Source organism: Rhipicephalus microplus, chromosome 1 (genome assembly GCF_043290135.1).
Source record: "Rhipicephalus microplus isolate Deutch F79 chromosome 1, USDA_Rmic, whole genome shotgun sequence".
In the NCBI taxonomy this organism is placed as follows: Eukaryota; Metazoa; Arthropoda; class Arachnida; order Ixodida; family Ixodidae; genus Rhipicephalus; species Rhipicephalus microplus.
The window spans coordinates 162,228,482-162,242,189 of record NC_134700.1 but is presented as its reverse complement, the minus strand read 5'-3'; the positions used below and the strand labels follow the sequence as shown (position 1 = coordinate 162,242,189).

Genomic DNA, 13,708 nt, shown 5'->3' with positions numbered 1-13,708 from the left:
AGGTATCCTGTTTGAATAAAAATTTATGACAAACCTTTCGTGCTGTGTGACATGTTTTTCGGACCACGTGCTTGTAAATGTGTCTGTGTCGACGTGAATAAAAATTAGTTGCAGAGTCTGGCACCCTTGTCTGTGTGGTTTTTTTTCCATCTGTGTCCCATGTGCTTTTTATGCGTCGTTCATAACTATTATATATATGCATATCACACAAAGCACCAGTGGACACGCAAATACTAACGAGAGCCATTTGGCAGTGAAACTAGCGACTTACAGCTTGACTTGAGCGACGAATCACGCATTAACTAAGACGTCAAAGCGTAAGCATGGCGCAGGGTTGCCATCCGCTGACTGTGTATACGAGGTAAGTTTAAGATTTCACGAAGTCACACTGAGATTTGTGTCTTCTAGCTTTTGAGCGGAGAACTGACAACTAGTCGATGGACAACGGCATTCTTCGAAAAACTGCACCCCATCGTCACCCGGAAGAAAAAAAAAAGAGACTGGTCCTATTTTTCTAGCTTTTTTTTTCAAAAAAAAAAGAAAACACACAGGGCGTTTTGTTGAGCGCGCGTAATAGCAGGTGAAAGCATTATGTGCGACCCTGAGCACAGCCCGTCAAACAACAATAGAGACAACAAGAATGCGTTTCTCACTTCGAAAACGGCCCTATAAAAGAGAACCACCTCCGCCCGCAAGGCTCACTGCAGACCGTGCACTCGTATCCGCCGACATGATCGCTCAGGTGAATCGATCGCCCAACGGACGAAGACAGGGTATTCGTCCGTTCTGGAACTGGTGGCATTCGAAGCCGTTACGAATGTCGTAGCTTCAGAATCACCGAAAAACGCCCTGTCCATAGCGCCTGTGAAAGTGAGATTGAATTGCCGGTGTAGTTACGAGGCGCTCCGATGTGAGAGACTGCTCATTTATGTTGGCCGCCTGTGTTTCTTTAACGCACATATAAATCTAATTGTACGGGTGATGTATTTCGCATATATCCCCTCCTCCCATATCGAAGTATTGACGCCTTGATCAGCGATAAAATCTGCATGCCTTTGGCTTAGTCGTGACCCATGCAAGCATAAAATCAACAAGGTGTGTACTAAGATTATCATTTGACTACTGGCTCCATATATCGGAAGTCGATTATATAACTACGATCACGTCACTAAGAAACGGTAAACCATTCTAGTGGCCTCTCATTATTTAAAGGAAACGTCAAAGGAACCCAGCGTAGTTTACTGATCGTCGCTTTCATGCCACTTTGCAGGTGACCCTGCTGCTGCTTGTCTCGACGACGGTACTTGCCGGAGGTTACGGAGGATATGGACCCCACGGTGGTTCCAGCAGGACATACAGAAAACAGAACGTGGGTATTGCCGGTGCAGCTCGCGCAAGTGATTTTGTCAGAAGCTCGCAGGGGTATCAGTACGCCAGTGCCACGTTAAACAGGAACAGTTTCGAAGAAAATTCTAGTATTGTACTATGTAACCTGACTCGATATATATTTTCCACTTTTTCCTTTAGTTTGCAGTCGTAGTATCATCACATTGCCAAACGTTGTACGTCTGCAATGTTTTTAAGATAATTTCAAGCTACTTTGTGATTGCGTTTTATAGTAAAGTCTATGGCTCTACTGGTAGTACACCTTGAGAGACGTTCAACCTTGTGGACTAATAGGAGTGTCTGTTCTGTTTGCATCCTCTGCGCACGTTCGTTTATGATGAAAACGGGAAGGCAAAGGCACACCTGAACAAATAGAACAGATCATCTGTTTCTGTCCTGCTCGTTCACGTTCCAATGGCTTTCTATAATGGCAACACTGAATGCAGAGCAGCTTGACCAGATAGCAACTCACTGATCAGGCGCTATTTATGAACACATCTCTGTTCGAGTGCCCTTCCTTACTCATTATTCAGCAGCCAGCATCTTCGGACATGTGCACTTGTTCGTGCTGTAATGCCGGAGACATTTCTCAACACCTCCTTTCAGCCATGACCATGACTTTATTGTTTGAAAGAGATGCAATGAAAGAGATGCATTGGAAGTGGTGTTCGGGGAGCGCAGGTTCCACGAAATATTTGTTCAGTAGAAAGATTTTGTTGCACTCCGACCATTAACCGCACATGGGCATATTTCACATAATGTGGTCTCTACTATCTCATGGGCAGGCATGCTTCCAAGGGTCATACTGGCAGAATGAAAAAGTAGCGACGAGCACACAGCAAAGGGGCCTTGGAAGCGTCACTACTGTTGTATACTGTCAGTGATGAGGCTTAACACTACATTAGTGCCACCGAGAGGCGATAATAATAAATCATCCTGAAACTGGCCACGTTTCTTTATTTCTTCATCGCAGGACCACGGCCGCTACAGCTTCGGCTACGACATCGTCAACGGCTACGGCGCCGTCAATGGCCGCCACGAAACCGGCGCGGCGTACGGCCCCGTGCACGGCTCGTACTACCTGGGCGACATCGACGGCCGCCACAGGCAGGTGCACTACGTGGCCGACAAGTGGGGCTTCCGAGCCATGGTGAAGACCAACGAGCCCGGAACCAAGAGCAGCCTGCCGGCCGCCGCCCCTTACCACTCGGCCCACGGAAAGACGGTGCCCGCCTACGGACATGGTGGATACGGAGGCCATGGATACTACGGCTAGAAAGTAGTCGCCCTTTCCCTAGTGATACCGCGTCTTTCTACTCTGCTCTATGCGTCTCTTCACCAGATATCTGTAAGTACATATTTGTCAATATATACCTTCTGACACCCTGTTTACAAACAGTGGCTATGGAATGGGGCAAATTGTCAGTAGATAAAATTGATACAGTCTATAAAAACAATGTGGGACATAACAAAATAACTATTAATGAATGTTAGACAATAATGAATGACAGAAAGCAAAATGACTGAAATTAGTCTGCTGCAAGGCAACACATTTGAAAAATAGCAAAAAAAGAGAAGAAACTCATCTAAATGTATCCACAGTTTTTCAGTGGTGCTTTCACATACATGCAATTTCCTTTGACTTCTATGGTGTACCTGAGCTAACAGTTGGTAAAAGTTCGGTAGTTGTGGGTTTTTATTATACTGCCCTGATGCTGTATTGTTTATATTTTTGACTGTTTCCTGACTTCAAGCAGAGCTCAGTGATGTAGAAGTTGAAGTTGAAGTTGAAGTTGAAATTTATTTCACCACAACGATACACCGTGATTTACACAAACAAGAAACAATTGTGGCATGGAAAGTAGGAAAAAAGCTGCGTTATAGCAGCTTGACTAGCCCCACCTCCCATTTGGAACTTAGTTTATACACCCTTTCCTCAGTTGTTCGCTTTATAGTGTGGTGAGCAGGACAACGTAGTCTAAGCTGGTTCAATAGCCAAGACTGCTCAACTGGAATATCTGAGAAGCAGACAGTGGCGAAGGCTGCGTAGTGGCAGGGTACTCAATATTCGTAACCGTTCAGTTCGAAGCTAACAGCCAATAAAAAGGAGCGTCACTTACCTCTTTTCCTTAATTTTGCCATCAATCACGAAATTCTCAAACTCGGTTAGTCGAAACTAGTATTTAATCCATGTAACATATCCTTCACAGTTTACCTAGCCCTTTGCATTTCCACGATTGTGTGCACTACCTAGTAGATTATCCGTATTACAAGTTGAAAAAATTAAGGGGGGTGGGGGGGTCAACGGTTTAAGAGGTCTCTAATAAGCATTTTTTCATCTTTCGATTGCCTTTCAGCACTGCTCCTGTGGCTTTTGAATTCTTCCTCTTTTCGGCAAGACGACGTAAACTTTGCTACCGTTAAGAATGTCAGAAAACTTCGAGTGCATTTCCTGATGTCAAGACAATAACCATTCTGTGACGTTGTCCCTATAGACTCGTGATATCTCTTTCTTGTCAAATGTCCAATATTCAGTGTTTTGTGCCACCGCATGGAACATGTTTAAAAGTGTAGTGTAAATAAATGTTACGATATTCTTGAAGACATGTTTGCACGTTTGGCCTTTCTCAAAGCCCTCATGACATGGGATCTTAAGCTATTCGCTGTCGTATCATTGCGTAGAGCATTTACCTGTGATCCATATGGGTACCAAAGTTATTAGTTTTGTGAGTTATCTCTCGTACTGTTTATACCTCGTACTACTGAAATGATGAAACTGCGAGATATTTCAGGTAACAATGAACGGGAATGTTCGGTTCAGCTGAATTTTGACACTGCACACTCGAAATAGCTGAACTGCCATTATTCTGCAGAGAACATCACGAAAGCCAGGAAAACCGTAACAAAAAAAAACCTGGTGAAGCTCATACGTCAACTTGTTTTCTTACAGAACTTAAGTACCAAACGAGACTGAAGTTCACAAGCGTGGAGAGGCTTTAAGCGATCAGTTTTTTGAGAAAGATCGTCTCTGAAAACAGTGTTTCGTCGAGTTGGCATGTCCTCGTCCGGTGAACAGTGCCGCCTTGATGAAGTTCGCTTGTCAAACGTCGTCTCCAGCGACATTCTCTGTAATAACTTTTAGAAGCTTTAGTCCATCACGTATATTTGAGTTATAGTATTAAAAGTAAAGACCCACAAACGTTCAAACCGCGGCTACCAGATTTTCATGAACTGGTAGAAGCCTATAATTACATGATGTCATTTGAACTACACGCTACAAGTAAAAGAAGCTAAAACTATGTATCCGTGCCAACTCGAATTCAAGCCTTTAATTATACGCATTTTCCCGACAGCAGCTTAGCTGGTGTCTTTGCCAGTTGGTCAAGCGACACCGCATCTCTGTCAATCTAGTGAGGCTTGCAGAGAACTTTGTTTACTCGTGTACTCATGCAAAATCAATACCTGCACAAATAATGGGAGCAAATTCTTGTACTCATCCATTGCTTTTAGGAAACGCTGAAATACCTTCACGAAATTAGAATTCCTCTGGTTAGCACGTCGCAGAGCTGCGGAAAACGTGTGTTGCCCGATGAAGCCATCTTCGATGAACGCATGGTTGACTTGTTCAGGCTCACTGCGGCTCTCGTTCTCAGTCCGCCATAGCCGGCTGTCTTTGTCTTTGCCGTAGTTGGCACGCCAACAAACGAGATAACTGAGCCTGATCCAACTTCTAATATCGCTGAGTAAGTGGCGAGAAGGAGCGGAGGTAAGCGCTACGAACTCAAGTCAATCACTTCGAGCCTTCGCCCGACTTAAAATTCACAAAATGAGGAATAAGAAAAGAAGTAAACAGCAGAAAAGGTCTTTACAGGGCTATGAATTTCTTTTTCTAATAAAACTTGTGAAATCCAACAATTGCGAACATTCTCATCAACATCACTCCGTAAAACCGGATCTTAGGATGCCTGGCAACCACTACGAGCGTGCATTTTCCTTTAAACCAAAACTAGCGCTGAGTTAGTGAAGCCTGGTGCTACATTTGGGCCAAGGAAGTGCCTATTTTGAAATAAAATTATGTTTTAGTGGTCCGTAGCGCATTAGCACACTTCAAATTACCCGCGTCCATGTGGAACCTTTCAAGTGAATGTTGCCGTACACAACGTTGTCCTGTGCGGCCGCCAAATCTATAGTAGAAGCAGAACTAAAGCAGCGAGAGCCCAAATAGCAACAACAGTCATTGAGCACCTTCCTGCCATAGTCTCTGAGATGACAGGCGTACATGGTTGACCCGGTAGATGGCATGAGCTGTCTAGTTTACCAAGGCGTAAATTGAACTTTTGAACTACTTGCGGCATTCCCCTTAGTGCATCCGGAGGTTCTTTCAGAGTGAAGCTCCTAAAGGCGTGCGTCTGACCATCCCTATAGTTCCACTTTTGCCAACTTTCCATTACTTTGTCCTTGCAAACACTCTACAACACCCCATTACCTATCCACCACTTCACCGACCATAAAAGAAATATTGTTGAGAAGTAGCCAATACGAAATGCAAGATGGTCGTGTGCTTGTATCCAGGTGCGCGTTAAAGAACGATAGATTGTCCTGCAGTGTCCATTCCTTCTTTGCACGTGACCGCCTACAGTTCCACCTTTGCACACTTCCCACTATTTCGTCCTTGCACACATTCCTCTATGCCCCATCACACCGATCTAACACTTCACCGACCATAAAGCCATTATAATAAAGGGGGAACAATGGCGACGTATAACTACCACTTATGAATTGTAAAATTTCTTGTATAAATATATAGTCTTTGTCAAGACTTCGATGATGTAGTGGGCGATACCTGCAAATAGTTCAAGGTTTAGTCATAAAACCCTCCAGTGCTTCGCCCCACTCATCATTCACTCTGTGGATATGCTGCGATTTTTTTTCATGAATCATAACAGATTCGCAAGAGGCGTGCAGAAGATACATGAACAGAAAGGTAGCACCATATGTCATAAAAAGCACCAAGATGGATGAAACAACCATCCTTGGGACACCATGACACGAGTCTCTCGCGGGATACCAGGCGGCGCACGCCGCGGCTCGAGATCATGCACGCCGAGCCATCTCCGACGCCATGGGAACACGTACAGACGGCTGTCACGACGAGCATGAGCGCATGCCGAAGAAGCACGCAGACATTTTGGCACACTATAGGAAGTGGTACCCGCCAGCACGCGAGAGTCTGAGTAGGGAACAAGCAGTGATATGGAGAAGACTACAAGCCGGAACTTACCCGCACGGAACAATGATGCACGCAGTGTATCCAGAGACCTTCTGGCTAAACGGCAAGTTTTGTCCTCCAGACACGCGCAACACTCTGCGCCACATGATGCTGGCGTGTCGGAACCATCCGAACATACCACCGTCGTCACCACCAAGTGCAAACGCAAACGAGCAAAAAGAAACGGATCCAGAGGAAGTATTCGAAGCCCAGTGGGAGGCTTTGCTGGTCGTGCAAGACCCTGACAACCAGCTAGGATTAGTGAACCGGGCTCGGGCAGCGGCAGCGAGCCATGGCTACCTGTACTGAGGAGGCCACCCACCTTAGGGCTGAAGTACAAAGAGCCTGGTCCAAATAAAGTTATTTTCATTCATTCAAACAGAAACGAACAAGCACGAACCCCACATATTAATTAATCTCTCTACAACCGAGGCAAGTTAGGTATACAAGCATCACACAAATTTGCTCATTTAGTGAATCATTGTTGTTGATATGTGGGGTTTAACGTCCCAAAACCACCATATGATTATGAGAGACGCCGTAGTGGAGGGCTCCAGAAATTTTGGCCACCTGAGGTTTTTTAACATGTACCCAAATCTGAGCAAACAGGCCTACAACATTGCCGCCTCCATCGGAAATACAGCCGCCGCAGCTGGGATTCGATCCCGCGACGTGCGGGTCAGCAGCCGAGTACCTTAGCCACTAGACCACCGCGGCGGGGCCATTTAGTGAATCAAGTATCGCTTCCTCTGGTATGCAAACACAGGGCCAGAACGCTGGCCATAAGAAGTACGCATTAGAAATCATAGATGTAGCGCCACTCGTACAACCTGAAGCGTGCGCCGTTAGCAGGTTAAGGTGACATAAAATGGGGGGGGGCGTTGGCACTTCTAGGTATACTACTACATGTGACGAATATTTCGAAAGGCCTAAGCACAGCCATATAGCCTCTCGCTTCAATATAACTAGCCGCCGTAGCTTGTAGGCTGGCGCATGGGCATAAGTGTATGGAGCCGAAGTCGAACACCACCCGAGAGTATGTTTTGGCAACAAGCTATAATTCTTTCCTTCTCATCCCAAATCTACAGCTTTTCAAACTGGACAAAATGCCCATTTTGTCAAAAAATATACGATGAGGGTACCAACTGGCACGAAATGACTCCAAAGTGTTTTGATGCTACCAACTGCTGGATGTCTCGCAGTTTCTAATTAAGAAACATGCGCACAGTGTATTTAACATGGGCAAGCAAAAGAGTACTTTAATTTTATTCACACTCTAAGAAACTTTCGAAGCTTCAAAAGGCACAGCCACAATTAGCTACGGCAACTTGAAGATTTCTGACCATTTCCTGATTGACAAGCTATGCAAACCAACTTCATATATTCCCAACTTACAGATCACCGTCCACATATATTCAATGACAAAATATCTGGAATCGCAGTCCTCTTTTTTTCCAAGTTCAAATCAAAGTGAAAACTTCCGAACAGCTTTTTTAATGGTGCTCTAAGATGATATTGGTGCCAAGATGGTAAAATTCTTGATCTACCAAGATCTTGTATTTTCCAAAATACCTTGCCTAAACTAATGCGAATAAAATCTAATTGATCCAGCAATGTACCCTCCAGAAACCCTCGTGACCGCTAAAGTCTGCAGTCACGAGAAATCTGTGATTTTCTCGAAACGCTCACCTGAAATAAGATTTTGCTATGCTTGAATGTCATTTCACAATTAAAAAATCGTGGACACAGACCCACAGGAACGAGGGTAATCAAAGACAGGATAGGTGCCAACCAAGAATTGATCTATTAAAAGGAATATTGCACTCTAAGTAACTTCAAGCACCTGTGGGAGGGTTGCATTGATAAACACCGTAAAAGAATAATATAAATCCTTGAATTAATAGTTGTTTAAAAAGTGCTGATTGCATAGGTCGGCATAACTTGAGTTCTAAAATTCTCTCATAAAATTTATTTTAAGCTTTGTACTCACTCAGACTCACGAAAAGTTTCCCGAGCCGGCCTCACTCGGACTCACGCGCACAAGCAGTTTCTTCAATCGGACTCAGACTCATAAAATTAGTACTCGCTCAGACTCAGCCTCGCGGCTCGAACTTAGTTTGAGTGAACCGACTCATGAGAGAGCTCGCCGACCTATGGCAAATTGTGATTACGTAAACCTAAAGACTGGCCACTGACACGTGTCGCCCTTTATATTCATGCGATAAGCTTCCGAATATTCTATAGCCAGCTGTTTCGACATTTAGCAAGAATCCTGGCAGTGAGGAACTTGCAGTGCGAGGGCAAGTGTAGTCGTAGAACATTGTTGTGCTTATTTTTATGCTACATTCCCCATTACTCAGACATGTAAACATTGACCAGTTTGATGCATGTCTCATCAGAGCTAGGGGGTGTATCACAGGTAATAGCTCTTTTTTACAAATCTTCGTAACTGAAGGTCTTATGTCGTTTGGTTACGGTGATCATTTATGTGACGCGCATGCGTTTGAATTTACGCAGGGTGCAACTTTCCTTTCAATAAATCAGTTGACTATAGCCCAAGAACATGTTTCAGCTATTCACCTGCACATCTCCACAAAAAAGCTGGTTGACGTGTTTCGCCTTGTTCGTAGACAACACCGCGAAGATTTTCTCGGCACGGTGCCGGTTGACATCTCAGTCCTTGTCTCGGGTTTCGTTTTGTCGAAGCAGTATTCGATTCGCGGAAGTCTTAGTGACGAAGAGTGACGTCCTGTCCAATGGTAACATTGAGGTGCGTCACTGTTCACTGCGGCAACAATGAAAAGGAAAAAATCACGTGCGGTGTTCAGCCAGCGGACTTACTAATGTATTAGCTCGTTGAAGAAACAAAAAAAAATCGCAACATATCCACGAAGTGAATGATGACGAGTGGGGGCAAACATTCAAAGGAATTTATCGCATTGTGAATCATCCGTTGGCCGTGTCCGTCCATCCGTCCATGTTTATGTCCGTCCATTCGTGTGCCTGTCCGTCCATCCGTGTGCCTGTCCGTCCATCCGTTTGCCCGTCCGTCCATCCGTGTGCCTGTCCGTCCATCCGTGTGCCCGTTCGTCCGTATAGTGAACACTCCAAGTACCACAACCTCGCGTCTTTTGATCATATATTCATCATATAAAACTACCGCCATCCAGCGGACATTCCCGAGTACTAAAACAAAATGTGGCTACCACATACAGGAAACGCACGACGCACACCTTAAGGAGCCTCGCCCCTAAAAAATAGGCATCCACGCAAAGGTGGTGCCTAGGCTGAAGAGAACGGAGCTGGAGGCGTTCGCCCACCTCATTTCCCTCGTTCACCTTGTTTCGGTTTCTCGCACGTAGCAGTACTTTACTATACCTTACTATGATTCACCTCTTTTGCATGCTCATTTATCTGCCTTTAACCAAACTGCCATTTTCGAAACTTCTTGGCGTACTATTGCCACGTGGTCATGGCGTTGACGAAAGAAGCAAGTGGTGCATCTAAGATAGAGCTCTTTGCTCTGCTGAACTTGCGGCCAGAAAACGGAAAGTCAAACTGGACTGATACACAAGGAATACACTGATAGTGGCAAACAGAGCACCGGCTGTCGATTAACGGATCGCCTCGGGAATCCGCTGTCTTTTGTACATCCCGCATCGAGCTTTCCTGCTTTATCAGTGGGGCTCGGGTGAACTGCAATAAACTCAATTTTTGCATTCAGCGCGTATTCTGTAGGTGGTCTCAAAAGCCGAGAAGTTTCCCGAACAACGCGACGCAGCCCATTCCGAGCGTAGCTAACAGTTATTGTGGGTGAGATCATAATACAGCAAAAGTTGAAGCGGGAGTGGCACTACATTAAACAATTATATGCTATGTCTTACCATTGCCTCAAGTTTACCTCCTTCACACGTTCACTTGCCTTTCCACAACGCGTGATGCGCTGCAATATACAGAAGTATGCTCTGCTCATCCTCTCCTGCTACTTTTCTGATCCTCGCATCATTCCTCACACTCATGTTCTTTTCAGACACTAAATGCTTGGCTCTCCTATGCTAGGAGTTACTAGGCACGTAGCCACTTTCAGTGAGACATACCAACTTTACCACCTCCTTTCTTTTCTAGTTTGACTCCCCTTTCTATCCTACCCCCTTGCTGTACTGTATGCACGGCTGTGCCAAGAGCTGATTGGCACGTTATACGCTTTCAGTGACACATTCACGCAGGGATTTTATGAGCACTTCACTGTGGAACCTGACGTTTGAACTGCTCCGCTGATAAAAGTGAAGTAATCAAGCATTGTTATTTTCTGGCCTACTTCTCTATACCGTCATTACTTCTTCGGCAGCGTACCACGTGTTAGCACAACTGTCCAGGTATGACATCCTTAAACCACAATACGACTTCGATGGACGCCGTAGTAGAGGGCTACGGAAATTTGGCGCATCTGGGGTTTCTTAACGCGCCCCTAAATAAAGTTTCATGAGCCACCAGCATTTTGCTTCCATCAAAACGTAGCAACCATGGCCGGGCTCGATGCCGTGAATTTCGGGTCAGCCGTCGAGCGCATTGGACCACCATGGAGCTTTCAGAGTACCGTACAGGTGTAAACATTCATGCTGAGAAATTCTCTTTCTTCAAAATGCAAAGGTGAGGGGTATCTACATGACGGCAGCGTAGCAATAACTGTAAAGGAAAGGTGCGGCGAACCTGAACAGAGTGCTCGTGAAATTCGAAAGCTCTTTATTGTTCTCTGCATTTACCTCGGGTAAGAAAAGGTACTAGCGACCTAACTCAACCCTGTGAGCGGATCATTGTACCACTTAGGTGTTCGACAGGAACAATGTCTCATATGTGACGGCGCAGGTACGAAGACTGATTACGTGTCTTTGATCACGTGAGAACGGCCATCGTATTTGGGCGGCTGTTTTTAGAAATCGTGTGCAACAGAAGCGACTACTCACCCCAAAATCGCTCCAGGAAAGAATGTTTGCGAAGACGTGCGACCCGGAAAGCAATTTTTATGCCCATGGGTCAGTCTCGTATGTGAAGGCCCCTATGTGCTCAGTCGAACTGAAGACCCGTGTGTGGCTTGTACGCGAATATTCAGCATTCAGCGTACGTCCCTCACCGAGAGAAACAACACACTTAAACTAATCCGGCCAATGCAGTGCAATTGTTTTAACCACGTGCGATAGGTCACTGCTATCCACATAACAATAAGACAGGTCCCTATACTGATGTCATGGCCAGACCTTGTTACAAGTGCGACGATGGAATAGTAGCACTTCGCTGCGATGACTAAAAATATCCTAGAAATATCCTAGAAAAATCCTAGAAATATTTCTCCCGAATATCCTGCAGAAAAAGAAAGACATATCTGTCACCACAATACAGCCTGTCGAAACAGGTTTTATCGGTAAACTGTATATAAAGCATTAGTTGACGGTTGTTTCAAGTACTGCAACAAATAGAATAGTTCGTATGCCAGCAGAATTAGTACAAAAATGAACCCATTTTTCTCTATTCTCTTAGAGAAAGTAAAATTGTTTACGCTCTTTTATGGTGATGACCTGTCCAAGCATGATTTCATTGAAGAAGTGCATTGCAACTGAGCGAACACGGTATGCCTGTTTCGTACGAAAAAAAATTATAATTTCTTTATAGCTCTGCGTCGCTGCTACATTTTCTGTCCATGTCATTCGGCAGAAGCAACCGGTGATACAACAGAATAATTTGCGTTATGCTACGTGCACACTAAACTAAAACAAGCACAACGTCACAGCTAAAGAGCTATTGGTCGAGTTTGTTCGCCCGTAAGCAAGTAATTCAACTGCGCAGATGGATGTGCCAGTCAATAAAACACCGCGCACAGTGCAGTGTAAGGAAATATGGACGACACAACGATTGCTTCTATTTGCTTGTTTTATTGTGCTGGCGCATTTATGAATACGTCTACCGCAAAATATATAGCAATACCGTTAAACCCATCATTAAATATATCCGAAAAAACCTATTTACACTTTACGCTTTTCAAGAATGATGTAGTACTTTATTCTGAAGCCCTAAAAACAAGCATATTTAACCTGTAGGGCATTGTATGAGTAGGTTAATTATTCAACGGCCTTTAGCAAAGAACTCAATTGGATGTCACCGTGTTCTCAACTCATGAATTGTTGTGCGCGCATCACGCGAGACAACTCATATTGTATACAACTACAAAATCTACGAAACTAAGGGAACGGCCGCACATTTCCAACTTTATTAGCCGCTTCCATTTGCGCCGTGGTTCCCGTAATTATCATTTACACGCTTTTGAGCCTGTATTCTGGAAGTGTAACTTAGGACAGGAATATACGTCGTGCTCTGCCGGGCTCAGAAGTATCAATCATTTTCGCATGAACAAAAAACCAATCCTCACAAGTTATCTAAGAGGCTACAGAACTTTCCTGGATCGCAATTTGTACCACTACCGTGATTGAATGCCCCAGCTAAAGAAATTGTCTTGGTGACATTTGCGTCATTTTATGACCACCTCAGACAGTAATGAAATTCAACCTTTATTTAGTCATCACAATTTCAGCTTTTTATTATGTTCGAGAAAAAGAGAAAGTCAGAAGGGACAGTGAATGATATTCCATCTTCGCGAAACTTGGGAAGCAGTTTCATGCGAATCCAACCAATTTCTAGACGTGGTAATTGCGTTATCACTCACGATTTTTCTCAATATTAAAGAGACATCCAGTGCATCAATACGAGCGATCATTTAGGGTAAAAGCCTATGCATTTTCGGCTAGTTCAACGATGAAAACTGACCTCGCGTGGCATTTTAAAGCAGTAGTTGCACACCGTCTAAATCGTAGTGATGTACACAAGACCTGCTGCTCAACTTTATATTCACCCTGTACACAAAAAGATTGCCAGTGTATACACATTTTCATTATTTCTTATAATCAGTAGATGGAAATGTTTTCTAAGAGGGAAATATAAATCAGATTGAATATATTTTATGAAAATTTGGTTTCGAGATCGTGTTGTAGAGGAGACAAAATT

General features: G+C 44.4%; 1 protein-coding gene across 1 annotated transcript; it reads left to right on the top strand.

The window, feature by feature from the left end:
• Positions 1–715: 715 nt before the first annotated feature.
• LOC119178353 (adult-specific rigid cuticular protein 15.7) lies at positions 716–3,988 on the top strand. Its single transcript, XM_037429543.2, has 4 exons — positions 716–742; positions 1,271–1,369; positions 2,360–2,734; positions 3,744–3,988. The coding sequence occupies exons 1-3, from the start codon at positions 731–733 to the stop codon at positions 2,660–2,662; spliced, it is 414 nt and encodes a 137-aa protein (XP_037285440.2). The 5' UTR covers positions 716–730; the 3' UTR covers positions 2,663–2,734; positions 3,744–3,988.
• Positions 3,989–13,708: the final 9,720 nt, after the last annotated feature.